Below are 16820 nucleotides of genomic sequence, written 5' to 3' on the forward strand. Positions count from 1 at the left end.
AAATACCAGTCAGATTCTTACTGTCATGTTACAGGCTGTGTTTGAAAGATGACAGGAGTTGATTGGTTTGTTCTCTGTTTTCCTCCATTTTATCTCTCTCTGCAAAAATGCGGTAAAAACCCCGTTGTCTGGGTTTTTACCGCATTATGGTATGTAGGAAACCCGCACAGGGATTTCCACTGCGGGAGGTACCCTATGGGGTATAAAGCTGGCAGTACCCGTAAAAAGCCTATGGGCTTCATAGCCCAAGTACCACCGCCCCGCACGGACCCCCGTCGCTCCCCCTCTTCTGAGTCCGGGCAGTCTCCTGCTGTGCTGCCTGGACCAGTGACCTCTTCCAGGTGCAGGGAAGAGGAGGCAGAGCCACACAGCAGCAGTCGGGGACAGAGGGGGAGCCGCTGGGGAACCACTTACCCCCTACTGGCTGCTTCGCAAAGGGTATCTATTATCACAAGAGCTGCCCCGTGCGATACTAAACGCCTATGTTAATGCATATGTGATTAGTATGTGATAGCCAACGGTAAGGGGCAGCGGATAAAGTGCATCCCACCCTATGTCTGGGATGTAATAAGAGATGTTTTTTATGGCTCTGAAAAAGACTCGGACGCCACAATGTCCCTCTTATTATGTAACTCGGCCAATGTATTGGTGTGCAATTTTTACGCTCAATATGCCAATCGGAGACGATGCAGCAAAATCATCCATTAAGGGGCCGATTCAGACCCAGGGGTCCCTGCGGCCTTCAATCATAGGTGCCGATTCTGTGGGTGCTTAAGGGCCCACGCACCCATGGAAATTGATGAGCACCCACCCGCTCAGCAGCGGCCCACACGCCCGTGTCCCACTGCACTCCCCTTCCATCATCGCTGACACAGGTACTGTGTGGGCATTTATGTATTTGGAATTGGCACTGTTGCCATAATTTGTATATTGGAGACAACTGTGCTGTGTAATATAAATCAGTATTTTTTTGTGGCCACGTCCATTTCCCATGAAGCCACTCCCCTATATTTTTGGCTTGAGCACACACCAGTAAAAACATAAATCGGCACCTACAGTATGCCTTCAATAGATGTTCATGTAAATGAGAAGTGTAAAGGGGAGGGGCATTGACAACCCTAATACCCTGTTGAATACAAAGACCTACTGTAGTATAGTACAGCTATCTAATTGAATACTTCAGAGATCCCAAAGGAACATGTGAATCCCAAGCGAGTAAAACATCGCATTTCATTGTATCATACTGAGGTCCGACAATACGTGAACAATAATTGGCTTTGTTATTTATCTTATGTGATGTGCCAGCTGCTCTCCTGGGGTAGCGCAATGCTGCAGTCACATGCTAATGCGGGAAACGAGCAGTGGTCTATTACAGAAGATGCAGGTTTCATGAAGCTGTAAAGGATGGAAGAGACGGCAACGTACCCGAGAAACATAGGTTAAAGGGATTTTTGTTCATTAGCTTTGATAATATTGGTTTCTTCTACAACTGAATGTGACTCAGACTGATCATGGAATCACTGTGGGCTGTGGGTTGACGTAGTGAAAGTGATAGCTGGCAGAGGCTCCAATTCATGTCTACTTGTAGCAATACATGACAAATATGCTTCAATGAAAATTCCAAAATTTGTTTTAGAATGAAAGCGAATCTGTCCCTCACTCAGAAAATGGACCTTATTCAGGTTGCTTCGCAACAGGACCTAAGTTGTGTTAGTGCGCATGTGCATTTCTGCACATGAGTATATGCAGGATACGTGCACCCATGGTGAACAGGTGCATGCTCCCAACACAGGGGGTGGAGAGGGGCGTGGGGCACCGGCCAGCTTCATTAGCATCCACTCGCATGCGGCCGCTCGGAGGAAAGATCATTCAATGGTCAATGAATCGGGCAAACATGGAGCCATGGACATGTGTCTGTGCTCAGTATTTCTGCGATAATTGACCTTCGATTCTCAGCATCAAAGCAGTAGTGATGGATCCTCCTCAGATGACTTAAGGCAGTGGCGGATCCACCACGGGGCAACAGGGGCGATCATCCCGGGGCCCCCACACATCAGGGGCCCCCACACTCCAGTCTGCGGTGGGCCCTGATGTGTGGGGGCGGGTGGTGGGTCGGTGGCAGGCAGCAAAAACCGGGCAGTACGTGGCGGGCAGGGGGTCCCTGCAGTGGCTGGACAGTCAGCGGCGGGTTCCCATCCGCTGCAGGTACCCAGCTGCCTCCCCCTGTGCTGAGTGTGACTGACTGGGGGAGGCGCCCGGCAGTAGCAGTAGGAGGAGTGTTGCCATGCGGGCATGGAAGAGGGACAGATCACTCACACCGGAATAAGGAAGTGGAGCTAAAACCGGGGTACCCCACCAATTACCTGACCCCTCCAAGTACTGGACCCCGCTGACTGGGAGCCCCAGCTAAGGACTGGTGCCCGCCGCCTGGAAGCCACAGGTAAGCAGGGAAAAAGTTGTGGAAAGTTGGGAGGAGGGGAGTGAGGTGGCTGCGCTGCTGCCTGAGGGACAACCACACAGACTGGGACAGGTGCTGCTGGTGCTTGTGGTAGATGCTAAGTACAGGGAGAAAGCAAGTAGGAGTGGGATAATGTAGGTGGGATAGGTAGAAGGTAAGTTGGAGAGGGGGTAGAAGGATTTCAGGGTCTAAACATTGGAAGGGGAGCAGGCAGGGTGTTGCAATGTGGTGGGTGCTGAGTAGTGGAAATGGAGGGAGGCGGCAGGGGGTACAGTCAGGCGCGGATACAGAGGGGGGCAAAGGGGGCGATTGCCCCCTAGAAAAACGTCTATATCCCCCTTTGGATCCACTGTCACGATCCCGACAGCCATGCACAGATCGTGGCCCTGCCCATCTCTGCTATGACGGTGGCCAGGTAGTGACCCAGCACAAGGACAATTCCTGGGGGTCACATGCCAGGGCCCCGCAATGTGTCCCACCATTACAGCGCCATGGCAGCCGGCAGCCAATCAGAAGGCTGCTTGTGGCCGGCGCTGTGTGAGTAGCAGGGAGGGGTGTACAGAGGGCTGGACCAAGAATGAAGTTTATTAACTCCAGCACTGGAATAGGAGCACGTTAATGGGCTTCCTCCGCAGATGTCTGCATGGACCACGCTGCCCAAGTAACACCCTGTATCGTGTTGGACAGGGGGGAGGAGGGGGGTTTGCTGGTTAGGAGATGGGGGCCCCACAATTTTTATTATCCAGGGCCCCCACAGACCTTAACCCGGCCGTGACTTAAGGTATGAAAGACCTACAGAATTAAAGAATGTCACATATAAGCAGGAATTAAAGTGGTCCAGAAGAGGTGGGGAAGTGAGTACCAGGAGGTGTGGTCTGCAGGTGGAGTAGAACCATGGAGCCACCTGAGGAAGGGGGATTTGGGATGTGGCTGCATCATCTATTGATGTTAGTGGTGTTTTTCTGTTGGAATTACTGTGCAGGGCCATGGTGGAGCTGAAACTAGTTCCACCTACCATTGCAGGTGGTGGAACTCAGTTCCACCCCATTTCCTTACACTTTAACCACTGCATATAAGTTAAGTATTGACTCTTGTTTGCTTATCATTACTTTGAATTCCATGATGTTTTGTTGTCGTTATTTACATGCACCAATAAGCTGTATTTCCATATTTTAACATAGTACTGAGATTTACTGATTGATATAAGACAGAAGTTATGAAGGATCCAAAACAATATTGCATGTACTGATGCTGTGAACTCTCCGGTTATTAGCATAACAATAGTGCGGTCTAGCAGATCATTCTTCTTAAGTTCTGGCTAGCTATCTTATGGCTGAAACATACCAGGCCAGAAGGTTCTCCAAGTACACAGGTGCTTAGTACATAAATTTCACTTGGATGAAAATGAATTTTACCATGCGCTGCAGATGGAGAGCAAATGTTGGGCATCAGACCAAAAATAATGAACTTTTTATTAATGCTCCTTCTCATCCAGCTCGGAACGCTTGATCATTTACATAGCATAACAGCTTTTTACATTCTCAATAGCAATCTCCACCTGCTCAAAATTTATGGTCACACATAGAGTACACTTTAAAGATTTCTGTTCCTCCAGCACAGAACTTTTGGAAATATTACTATGCTATTGATTAGAATAATCAGTCCCCCACTCCACCAGCACAGTTCTTACTCACAGTAGCAGGACTATGTAATGTTACATGTCAGAATTTGCTTGGGGGAGTCACCACCTGGCGTGGCGCTCAAAGAGAAGCGGAAATGAAGGGGGGCGTGGCTTTGTGGGATTGGCTTGGTTTCATGGAGGGGCGTGGTCTAATGGCCCATCACTCTTGGGGTCTGGTCAGTGTGGGCTGCCCCCAGGGAGCGCTGTTGCCGGCTTCTACACTGAGCATGAACTGGCACCTTGGTGGTTGACACCCAGGTGTGGCCAGAAGAATCCTTTTGAAGCCACTGCTGCCACTGCATCTGCTTGTAGTACACAGACACTGGTTTCAAAACATCCAAAAAACAGGACAAAGTGCCACCATTTTTTGGAATGAGACTTTTTTCTAGTCTTAGAGCCACAATCACAATGTTGATATAATCCCCATATCAACATTATATTCACGTTCCTCTATAATATTAATCTAAGTATTAAGCACAAGAAATATATAAAATAATATAAGAAAATGCAAAATCCTAGCAAGAGCAGATATTCAAAAAATCCTGTAGCTAACTGGGGTGCTAGGTTTATATTATCAAAGGTATCAAGTGCCACACCGAGAGAGAGAGAGAGAGAGAGAGAGAGAGAGAGAGAGAGAGAGAGAGAAAACTGGGCATGATATAGAAAATGTGTGAGAGAGACACAACAGTGGGAAGAGAAAAAGTCAACGGCTGAAAGAGAAAGAGAGAAAGAATTGTGAATGAAACACTCAAAGAGAGAGAGAGAGAGAGAGAAAGAGAGATAGAGAGAGAGAGAGAGAGAGAGAGAGAGAGAGAATTGTGGATGAAAGAGAGAGAGAATTGTGGATGAAAGAGAGAGAGAGAGAGACAGAGAATTGTGGATGAAAGAGAGAGAGCGAGAACAAGGGAAGAGAGACATGAGACAAAGAAAGATGATAAGGAAAGAGAGAGAGAGAGAATAACTGGACAGAATAAAGAGATGGGAGAAACCGTGAGAAGTCCAAAGAGATGGTGGCTGAAAGTGAGAGAGAAAGAACAGGTTAATTGAGACATTAGAGCAGGGCTGAGCAACACCGGCCCTCCAGATGTTAGTGGACTACACATCCCAGGATGCTTTGCATTAGTTTTGCTATGTGGCCATGCTGAAACTGATGCAAGGCATGCTGGGTTGTGTTGTTCATTAACATCTGGAGGGCCGGTGTTGCCCAGCCCTGCATCAGAGAGTGATTCAGACCTAATCGCACCACTGTGCTGTCGCATAGCAGAGAATTATTGGTAGACTGCGCCGCAATTCGCATGTAGGACCAGGGATAGCAGAGAAAGACAAATCATTTTTCCCTTTTTAAGCCATTTGCAATATGATTGACAAGAAACAGAAAAGTAGGCTTCTAGGGGTGGTAACCTGCAAGCTGGGATTTCACTGGAGCAGGGCGGAGGCTAAGCACTGGCCATACGATCAGGTCTGAATCATGCCCAGAAAGTCAATGGGGGGGGGGGGGATAGACAATTCGGCAAAGTGAGAGAGAACTGGGTGGGATTGATAGAATGGGGGAAAGAGAACAAAACTAACTTATTTTTATTACACCGTAAGGAGCGCTTTTCATACTGAACTAGAGATGCAATAAAAATAGTCATTAGCTTTGGTCTATAGCTTCCTCCAACACTGTTAGACAAATAAAAACATTTGAAAAAAATATTGTTGACGAGAGAATATCTATAAAATGTTTTTTACCAGTTTCTCCAGCATTTAGCTCAGTACTTTCTTAAAATATTTAAAAATAAACAAAAGGAACAAACATTGCATTCTGGAGGAATATCTGCTGTATACAGCTCATACAGAATAGAGAAGAGGGGGAAGCAAAAGTGGCACCACAGGAACCAATTTCCCATTCTTCTTGTGTATCTGATTGTGCATTAATGGGCCATGGTTGACGTGAACTGCTTTAGCGCAGGCTGCTCTGAATACTAAATCTTCTGGTCTCTTTTGATCTGCACACGGACAATGCAGGGTTACATTAGCAGTAGTGTTTAGTGCAGGGTTTTACAAATTATAACTTTTTATCCAGAAATTGGAACCTCACAGTTCAAGTATGCAAAACTCTCAGTGGGACAGATGCACTAAGCTTCAAAAGTGATCAAATGGAGAGTGATAAACAACCAACCAATCAGCTCCTGCCTGGCATTCTTCAAACACAGTCTGTGACATGGCAGGTAGGAGCTGATTGGCTGGTGGTTTATCATTCTACATTTTATCATCTGGCCCAGTGACAGTAAGAGGACACACTTGGTGATAATGCCTGTTTGTATACCGTTATCACTCAGCAGCATCATCTCTGGCTTCTTGAGATTTCTGGACTTGGCTATGATGATCAACAGAATTGGGAAAGGCCAGCTCCTCTTCAGTAGCATACAGTACCTAAAATACCATTTGCCCAGAGTGGAACTTTCATTTGGCACTTGCCCCCAGTAGGAGACAGTGCCCCTTTTCCAAAATGACCTACTGCACCACCTCCATGCCCTCAAAAGATCCACTTTCATGGTTTAGCGTTCAGGGTATGTGTCCTGCATGCCACTCATTAGCATCACGGACGTGTTCCCAAAAAGAACTGCTCTGCACAATGGAAAATGCAGAGCCATGGAGGTCACAGCAATCCCCATCAAGGAACAAAGGCTACTGGGCACCTGTTCTATCCAACTGCCCTTGTTACCGGGAACCAAGGAAACCCTTCCCCCGTTTAGTATGCCGCTACTTCACCCAAAACTTATTATAGTGCTGATTTTACTCAAAAAGTGGGGTTGACCAATGAATCATTGCTCAAGGTCTCCCTTAAATTTGATGGCCTAAAGGTCTCATGCCACCCCGCTGTATACTTGTTGCTCAACTGTTCCAAAACTCTGAGTGGATATTGCTGCAGCCCTTCCACTTGCATGAGTTGTACAATGCATCGATGTTGGACCTTGACCATCGTTTAAAATCCATGGATAGCAGTGTAGTATAGAACGCTTGAACAAAATTAATGGACTAATGAAGCTGTTGAGAAGGAGGAGTGGCCACAGCTTGATGGGGGTGGCCTCTGATGGGAGGGTGTGGTCTAGCTGCACATTCCTCAGCATTTTGTTGGCATGTATAGCGCTTTATGAGCAATTGGGATGCCCCCAGTCTTAACTTCTTTGATGTTTAGATGAACATTGAAGAGTACCGGTGATCAAAGACTATCCCACCCACCCCCCTCCCTCTCCACATCCATGGAAAAAAAATCACTCAACTTCGTTTGACTGGCCCAGAGTGCTTTTAAATGATTTCTTTTGAGTAATAACAAACTTATTCTCAGGTGTAATTCTAGATATTACAAGCCAGTATGATGTACAGAGAACTTTTTACGTGTACAGACTAGTGATGTACGTCCAATTAGGAGTACAAATATCCGCTACACTTCTGTATATTTCGTTGATTTTTTTTAGAACATACTGTACAAGTACTCAACACTCCTGACAGATGTAGATCCAGTCAGAAAGGTACACAGACAGTTCTGTAAGGTGACCCTCATTATCTGGAACATATTAAAATTCAAATGAATATAAACACATTAGAAATAGATTATGCTGCCTCCAGGCTGTTTCCCTTAATTCAGACCTTAGGCACAATTTAACATTTTTTACGTTAAACCTTAGAGTGAAAAACTCACCAAAGATTATCGGGTGAATAACATGCAGTAATTGGTTTGTGCTGCCAATAGCTTTTATTAATCTTTTGCTAATTAACTGCAGAAACTACTGTAAATGGGATTGCTATGAGGCTCGCAAAACGAATATGTAATTATGCTTTCAAGGTAAACACTACAATAATTCAGATATTAAGTACTGTACAGAATAGATGCCTACTGTCCCAAAACCTGTAGGGATTGTTTTTCCCTGGGAGAGTAGATGATCTCCTTCATACCCCCACCTCCTATTGAAGAGGACAGGATGTGAAGACAATCCCGGGATTCATGACTTGGGGCGGGGCTAAAAACTGCCAGAATTGCCCCCAAACGTACCGGCTACATCTCTTCTCAATGGTTCTCCAAGGTTCTCCAAAAGGGGGTGCCGGATGAGTGACCGAAAGTTGGGAATCCTACGGTCATTTCTCCTACATCGGAATCTCAACTGTCAGGAGCCCAACAGTCAGAATCCCGACTAACACAGGCTATTTACCCTCGTTTGGTCCACGACCCTCATAGAGGGAGAATAGAATAGGTGGCGAGCCCAATTCCAACGTCAGAGTAGCGATCAGAGTAACAACATTGGAATCCCGACTGTCGGAGACCTATACTGTACCCCACCCAAATACAAATTAAAAGAAGGCAAGTATGGTCTACTGTAGCCTCAACAGTCATTCCCAAACTTTTTTGACATCCCAGCATGCCCTGCATAATTTTCAGCATGGGCCAAATAGTAAAACTGTAGTAGGGCATGCTGGGATGTGTAGTTCAACAATAGCTGAAGTGTCAAGGTTAGCCAACACTGTTCAGCAACATTGCCGTGGGCGCATGTATCGTGGCGCTGCTATGCTGCATGAGGCTGTATGTTATTTCAATCATGGTTTTACCATGCAACGAATACATGGACCATGGTTGCGAGCATAACGCACTTCCCCGATCTCCCTCATGCCGCATCTGTTTACATCATAATTGCATTTAGTAATTTGGTGACAAGGTTTCACTTCTGTTTGTCCAATTTTTTTATGAGTGGTAGCCACCAGCTTTGGTTTTTCCTATAACATAGGCCCTTATTCTGGTTCACTCATAGAGGCAAATCCCTTCTCAAATGGACGAAACCATGTGCACTGCAGATGGGGCAGATGTAACATGTATAGAGAGAGTTAGATTTGGGTGAGTTATTTTGTTTCTGTGCAGGGAAAATACTGACTGCTTTATTACTACACTGCAATATAGATCTCACTTTGAAGAAATCCGGTACTTGTTTCCTAGCACTGTGCCCATCGCATGGCATCGTGTACCTTATTTAGTGACGTGCGATGCGTGTGATGCAATGCGATGCTTGTACAATTAAATATCGCATAGCATCGCATGCCAGCAAATGGGATGCGATGTGATTTTTAATTGTACAAGCACCCATGCCATGAGATGTGATGGGTGCTTACAATGAGTTTCCACGCCATCCCGAAGCGTGGTGAGCACAGCGAGCCCTGCGAGGGGCGGCGGTACGCGTCCTCCGACCTTTTCATACCCCCACTTTCCACGTCGACATGGAGTTGATTTTAGATAGTGTGGCGAGCGCAGCGAGGGGACGCGGAATACGAGCCCGAAGCGTGGCGAGCTTAGCGAGCCCCATGAGGGGACGCAGAATACATGTAAAGTAATCTGCGTTCCCTCTCGGGGCTCGCTAAGCTCGCCATGCTTTGGGCTTGTTGGCTCGCTGCGCTCGCCACACTATCTAAAATCAACTCCATGCCGATGTGGATAGAGGGGGTATGAAAAAGTCGGAGGATGCATACCGCCGCCGCTCACCACGCTTCGGGATGGCGTGGATACTGGGGGTTACATCTCATTGTAAGCACCCATCACATCTCATGGCATGGGTGCTTGTACAATTAAAAATCGCATCGCATGCATCGCATGCCGCAATATTACAGGGGGATGTGATTTTTAGGAGCCCATACGATGGAAATCGTGGACGCCATTCTAGGAAACAAGTACCAAAAACCCCACCCAAAACTAATTTTTTCTGCACATGTTATATCTGCCTCCGCCAGCAGTGCACATGGTTTTGTCCATTTCATAAGAAATTTGCCTCTGAGAGTGAACTAGAATAAAGGCCATAGAGCATAAATAATTTGATCTGGATTTGGGGGGTCATTCCGATTGATCGCACACTTGCGAATTCGCACACTGGATGATTATCGATCCATGTGCGGGCCCATCCTGCGATAAAATCCTGCTACTTTTTTCAATCAAGGTGATTGACCGGAAGAAGGCGTCTGTGGGTGTTAACCGTCCATTTAGTGGGAGTGCTTAGACAAACGCAGGCATGCCAGAAAAACCGCTGGGAGTGACTGGGAAAACCCAGACATGCCCAAGCAGTTTAGGAGAGGGTGTATGATGTTACCTACGGGCTGCATATGCCTGTATTTATCTCTTCAGGCAGCTTATCAAATTCCAGAACCAGTCACTTAACCTTTATATACCGTTCCTACAGTATCTAATCACATCCCCACTGTACAGACCACACATATCCTCTGTCGTATCCAATCACATCCCCACTGTACAGGCCACACATATCCTCTCCTATCCAATCACATCCCACCTGTACAGACCACACATATCCTCTCCTATCCAATCACATCCCCACTGTACAGACCACACATATCCTCTCCTATCCAATCACATCCCCACTGTACAGACCACACATATCCACTCCTATCCAATCACATCCCCACTGTACAGGCCACATATATCCTCTGTCCTATCCAATCACATCCCCACTGTACAGTCCACACATATCCTCTCCTATCCAATCACATCCCCACTGTACAGACCACACATATCCACTCCTATCCAATCACATCCCCACTGTACAGACCACACATATCCTCTGTCCTATCCAATCACATCCCCACTGTACAGACCACACATATCCTCTCCTATCCAATCACATTCCCACTGTACAGACCACACATATCCTCTCGTATCCAATCACACCCCCACTGTACAGTCCACACATATCCTATCCTATCCAATCACATCCCCACTGTACAGGCCACACATATCCTCTGTCGTATCCAATCACACCCCCACTGTACAGACCACACATATCCTCTCCTATCCAATCACACCCCCACTGTACAGTCCACACATATCCTCTCCTATCCAATCACATCCCCACTGTACAGACCACACATATCCTCTCCTATCCAATCACACCCCCACTGTACAGTCCACACATACTATATCCTCTCTTATTCTCTTCATTTTCCCATCCTCCTGACCCCTGGCCAAACTGCTGGGTCACCGTATCATACAGCACACCTGGAACCTTTGCATTCTCATGGAATTAATGCCTATTTCCCTATAGATTGTAAGCTTGCGAGCAGGGCCCTCATACCTTTGACCGTCTCTAAATACCCAGTTTGTTGTATCACTGTCTCCTATTGTAAAGCACAATGGAATATGCTGCGCTATATAAGAAACTGTTAATAAATAAATAAATAAAAATACCCCTTTCTCACTGCATTCTCGACCTGGGTTGACGTGTGTTAACCCGGGTCCAGATGAGGTGTGAAAGCACAAAAACTTAAAACCTGACTTGAGCAACCCAGAATTTCGACCTGGGTTATAAGAAAAGTTAAACCAGCATCCCCCTCTGTATAATGGGTGACCCAGGTTTAGGTCCAGATGTATCAAGCTTCAAATAGTGATCAAATGGAGTGTGATAAACAACCAGCCAAAGAGCCCCCAACTGCCATGTTACAGACTGGATTGAAAAATGACAGTTATGAGCCGATTGGCTGGTTGTTTATCACTCTCCATTTTATCACTTTTTGAAGTTTGATACATCTGGCCCTAAGTGTGAAAGCACCTGACTCGGGTCAGTGCTGGGTCGGACCAAGGATCGCAATAAGAAAGGGGTATTAAGGGTTTATTTACTAAGATGGGAGTTCTATTGAAGATGGGATGTTGCTATGGCAACCAATCAGATCCTATCTATTATCTTCAGGAAGGAGACAAATAAATAAGAAGTACAGATGGAGCACGTCTCAGCCAGTGCTGGGAATCGCCAGATTTCCTTAGCTGGCGACCATTGGCGGAGAGGCGTCTCACATGCACGCACATCCCCGTCAACACGGCAGCGGGGAACACTTTCCCCTTCCTGTCTCTATTTTAGAGAGATGGGCAGAGATCGAGGTGGGCGGGTACATCGGGGGAGCTGCAGAGGGCGGCCGAGGGCTCCATCGGAATGGGGCGTGCAAGAAACTCGTGCACACACGCCCCCTTCTGGCAGCTACCGGTTGGCGATTCTATCGCCAGGAGTAGCTCCGATGGCCAGGAGCTGCTCCATCTGTAGATTCGGATCAGTTGCCCAATTCTACGTCCCATCCTTAATAGAACTCCCACCTTACTTAAATAAACCCCTTAGAGGTCATGATATACTCAATTTAATTTATATTTGCAGTAAATAATAAATGTAAAATAAATATCTAAATGAAAACAGGAAGAATAAAGGAGCAATCAAAATTAATATTCTGTATTGGCAATGCAAACGAATTTCTGACTTTTTGGATTAGAAATGTCCTCATATGAGTCTTAATCCTCTAATTTAAGCCACAATGTGACATTAATACATATGAAAGGCCGTGTGCTACTGAGCCGATCACAAATCCCTGGAGTGTTTATACTTAACGAGTACATTCACCCGACTCTCCCATGCGAAGGGGTGAGCGCTGGGGCCAATTCTACACAATTTGGATCACAGTGCAGAAATAAAAAAAATACCACATCCATATTTTTAAGGGCCATGGCCTTGCTTCAGTAGGCGTGGCCTTGTTGCAAAGGGCATGGCCATGCAGGAAAAGACTACCTTACAACAACAAATAAGTGCCTTTTACACTATACTATGCACCACACAGTAATGTCCCTTACCCCAGATTATGCCCCACACAGAATTGCCCCATATACCATATAACAGATGGAGCGCCTCTCATACAGAGCTGGGAACCGCCAGATTCACTGCACTGGCATGTGATAACGGAGAGGCGCTACATCCGCCGGGAACGCGCACGTCCCCTGGACTGGGCATCAGCCAGCGGAATCTCTGCCTGTCTCGGCTTCAGGGAGATGGGCAGGTTTATGGGGGTTATGGGGAGACTGCAGAAGGCGGCGGAGAGCTCCGTCGGAACCGGGCGTGCGAGCATCTTGCGTGCTCACGCCCCCTTCCATTGGATAGCAGGGGCTGGTGGAGGCTGGCGATGTCCCCACAGTTATGCCCCATACAGTAATAGTGCCCACTACTTATTATTATGCCACAGTCCACAGTGCTCATTGTCAGGAGCCCCTACCCCCTTTGTCACTTCCATACTTACACCTTCTCAGAGCCGCTGTTAAAAGGCCCTCCCAAAATGTTGGCTGCCGCCTCCAGCATCCTTTACAACTGTCTACTCTGAGGCGATGACCACTTTGGGGGGGACATTTCCAGTAGTATTCTATGCAGCAACAACGATGGCCACAGGCTTCCTATGCACCTCGAAATGGCCCTGGTAAGTGCTTCTCTATCACAACAGGCAGACTGCTCAGATCACAAGTGACATCTGCTGATGCCGAGCAAAACAGCCTTATTCTGAGTCACATGCAAAGCAGCTGTACAGTAGATGCTGGAAGCCCATGAAGCTCGGGTAAGGGCTGGCACATGTATCACCCGGGGCCAGCAGATCCCCGTTCATTAAATAGGAAAAAACTGTTGTAGCATTAGCTATTGGCAACTTGCTGCTTGGAAAATCTGCCATAGAAGCAGCCCCCAACGAAACCTGGAGGGCTGCATTGTGGTTGTTAATGTGAAGACTGCTGGCAATTATTACAGAAACTGTATCTGTTGTGATTCCTTTATGGTATTATTTTTATATTTGCATGTACTCCCTAGTGTACAGACTTCCCTTCCCAGTACTCAAAACTCAGAATTGTGTGGAGCTTTAAATACATGCCCATGACACACCCATGACCAGGCCCTGATAAGTCACTAGGGCCATGGGGCACGGGCCTAGAGGCGGCACCTATTATGGGTGGCAGCTGTCAGTCACTGACATGATTCCAGTTGGCGGCGGGGCTTGTCACTCGCCGCTGCCCACTCGGCCATGCACATAATAAAAGAGTCACATGAATCATGGTCCCATGTCCCGGAGGTTTACTGGCTCAGTCTGAGCTGAGCCACTGCCGCCCAATATATATACTATACACACAGCCTATTGGCTGCTGTGTATAGAATGGGTGTGCAGGGGCGGGGACAGCTGAGCCAGGCCCAGTCCAGACTAATGCGTGCAACGTCATCATGCTACACAGCTAATAGTGGGGAAGGGGGGCAGATACAAATGTTGTGACTAGGGGCGGCCTAACCCCTTAAACCTGTCCTGCCCATGATTTGCCCATAACAATTGAACAAGTGGTTCAATGCTCTGACACTGCATCCGATAGCAGCCTTGAAATGCCCAATTTTACTGAAAAAAGGTCTGTCCAGGTTTAGTTAGACTCAAAATAATACAAAAATATAAAAAAAGTATATGCAGAAACTCGTCATTTGAGCCCGTACAAGCGACTCTTAGGGAGTATTTAATTCCAGGTCACGACCGTTGATCTGTCCCGGCAGCCGTGACCCTGGCCCATTTTCGTTTTGCTCGACCGCATATCGCCAGGCTGGATTCAATGTTCTACTTTGCAATTGGCGAAAAGGGGGTGTGTCCACATAAACGGCCTTGGATTGTCGAGATTCGTCCGTGATCACGACAATTCACGTCCGTAATTGACAACACAGGCCGGACAGCTTTCAAAATCAGGCGCGTTCGGTCGATCTGCCTCTTAATGCTGTCGGACAAGACAGCATTGAATAGGCGCCCACCGCTATTTCCCCCATCGGAAATAGCGGCAGGGATTGAATACCCCCCTTAGTGGGTAAGATTGCCGATAATGACCATATATTGCACCCATAACACACTGTACAAAAATGCAAACGAATGGATGTTGACTTAACCCATATAATGGTTTCCTTTGCCGCGAGTACTATAACAATTACTATGTGATGTTTTTGCGGTGGCAACTTAAGATACCTTGTTTGTGTTTGGAACTCTGCTCAGATTTATTATGATTTCATTAGTGTAAAAACTGTGCTCTTAATTGTAAAATGTTCCATGTAGATGTCAAAATAATTATTAAGGTTTCAAGGTGCCATTTATTATAATGTAACAGAAGCATATGCTGGCAATAAGAGACATCTGTTTTACTATCCCGCGCGCTATGGTTTCCAATAGAGGATGCCGCCAACAATTTTGCAAAATAGAGCGATCTGAAATAGATTCCTACTGTGATTTATTTGTGCCACAATGCATCCGAAAATAATTCATATTTATTAAATATCCAGGAATGGATAAAGAAAACCTGTAAAGACCTTGGCATGAAGGGACCGATCCGTCCATCTGAAGCCTCTCGCCCAGTCTGCAGGTCAGGATCTCATTGCCCACTAGGGTAAAACCGGGTACGCACTGATAGCGAATAATGTCCCCTAAGAGAAAAACACAATATATAAGAGATAGGCAGTGATAATTAGTAGTGAGAATTACGCAACAAGTTTTAAATAGTAAAATTATACTACTACTATATAGTTTCATTGTTATTATTATTATTATTGTTGTTATTATTATTATTATTATTATTATTATTATTATTATTATTATTATTATTATGATAGTATTAGTAGTAGCAGCAGTAATAGTAGTAGTAGTATAAGGGTACACATGTACTGAAGGCAGATACTAGGTGGTTTGCACAACCCGGAACAGAAGCGCGGAGTCAGTGGTGTAACAAGATATTTCTAGGCCCCATAGCAAAGGTTTGTAAGTGCACCTTTGTACCACCCAATGGCAAAAAATGTATATAGCACATGTAACTGTGACAGGGAAGGTGGCCCCCCTCAGCTCTAGGCCCACAGCAGCTTCACTCCCTGCACCTATGGTAGCTACACCCCTGTATATAACACATGTAACTGTGACAGGGATGGTGGCCCCTCTCAGCTCTGTCCCCATAGCAGCTGCACCCCCTGCACCTATGGTAGTTACACCCCTGTATATAACACATGTAACTGTGACAGGGAAGGTGGCCCCTCTCAGCTCTGGGCCCCATAGCAGCTGCACCCCTTGCACCTATGGTAGCTACACCCATGTATATAACACATGTAACTGTGACAGGGAAGGTGGCCCCTCTCAGCTCTTGGCCCCATAGCAGCTGGACCCCCTGCACCTATGGTAGCTACACCCCTGTATATAACACATGTAACTGTGACAGGGAAGGTGGCCCCTCTCAGCTCTGGGCCCCATAGCAGCTGGACCCCCTGCACCTATGGTAGCTACACCCTGTATATAACACATGTAACTGTGACAGGGATGGTGGCTCCTCTCAGCTCTGGTCCCCATAGCAGCTGCACTCCCTGCACCTATGGTAGCTACACCGTGTATATAACACATGTAACTGTGACAGGGAAGGTGGCCCCTCTCAGCCCCATAGCAGCTGCACCCCCTGCACCTATGGTAGCTACACCCCTGTATATAGCACATGTAACTGTGACAGGGAAGGTGGCCCCTCTCAGCTCTGGCCCCATAGCAGCTGCACTCCCTGCACCTATGGTAGCTACACCCCTGTATATAGCACATGTAACTGTGACAGGGAAGGTGGCCCCTCTCAGCTCTGGGCCCATAGCAACTGCACCCCCTGCACCTATGGTAGCTACACCCCTGTATATAACACAAGTAACTGTGACAGGGAAGGTGGCCCCTCTCAGCTCTGGGCCCCATAGCAGCTGCACCTCCTGCACCTATGGTAGCTACACCCCTGTATATAACACATGTAACTGTGACAGGAAAGGTGGCCTCTCTCAGCTCTGGGCCCCATAGCAGCTGCACCTCCTGCACCTATGGTAGCTACACCCC

General features: G+C 46.8%; 1 protein-coding gene across 6 annotated transcripts in view; it reads right to left on the reverse strand.

The window, feature by feature from the left end:
- The window catches only part of CSMD3 (CUB and Sushi multiple domains 3), a 969186-nt gene that overhangs the window by 122695 nt on the left and 829671 nt on the right, over window positions 1-16820 (reverse strand). For all 6 annotated transcript variants that reach the window (XM_083186712.1, XM_083186713.1, XM_083186711.1 and 3 more), the window contains one exon: window positions 15287-15400. In XM_083186712.1, coding sequence (XP_083042838.1) covers window positions 15287-15400 — 114 coding nt within the window. The remainder of the gene's footprint in view (window positions 1-15286; window positions 15401-16820) is intronic.

This window comes from Crinia signifera, chromosome 5 (assembly GCF_055691185.1).
Source record: "Crinia signifera chromosome 5, ASM5569118v1, whole genome shotgun sequence".
In the NCBI taxonomy this organism is placed as follows: domain Eukaryota; kingdom Metazoa; phylum Chordata; class Amphibia; order Anura; family Myobatrachidae; genus Crinia; species Crinia signifera.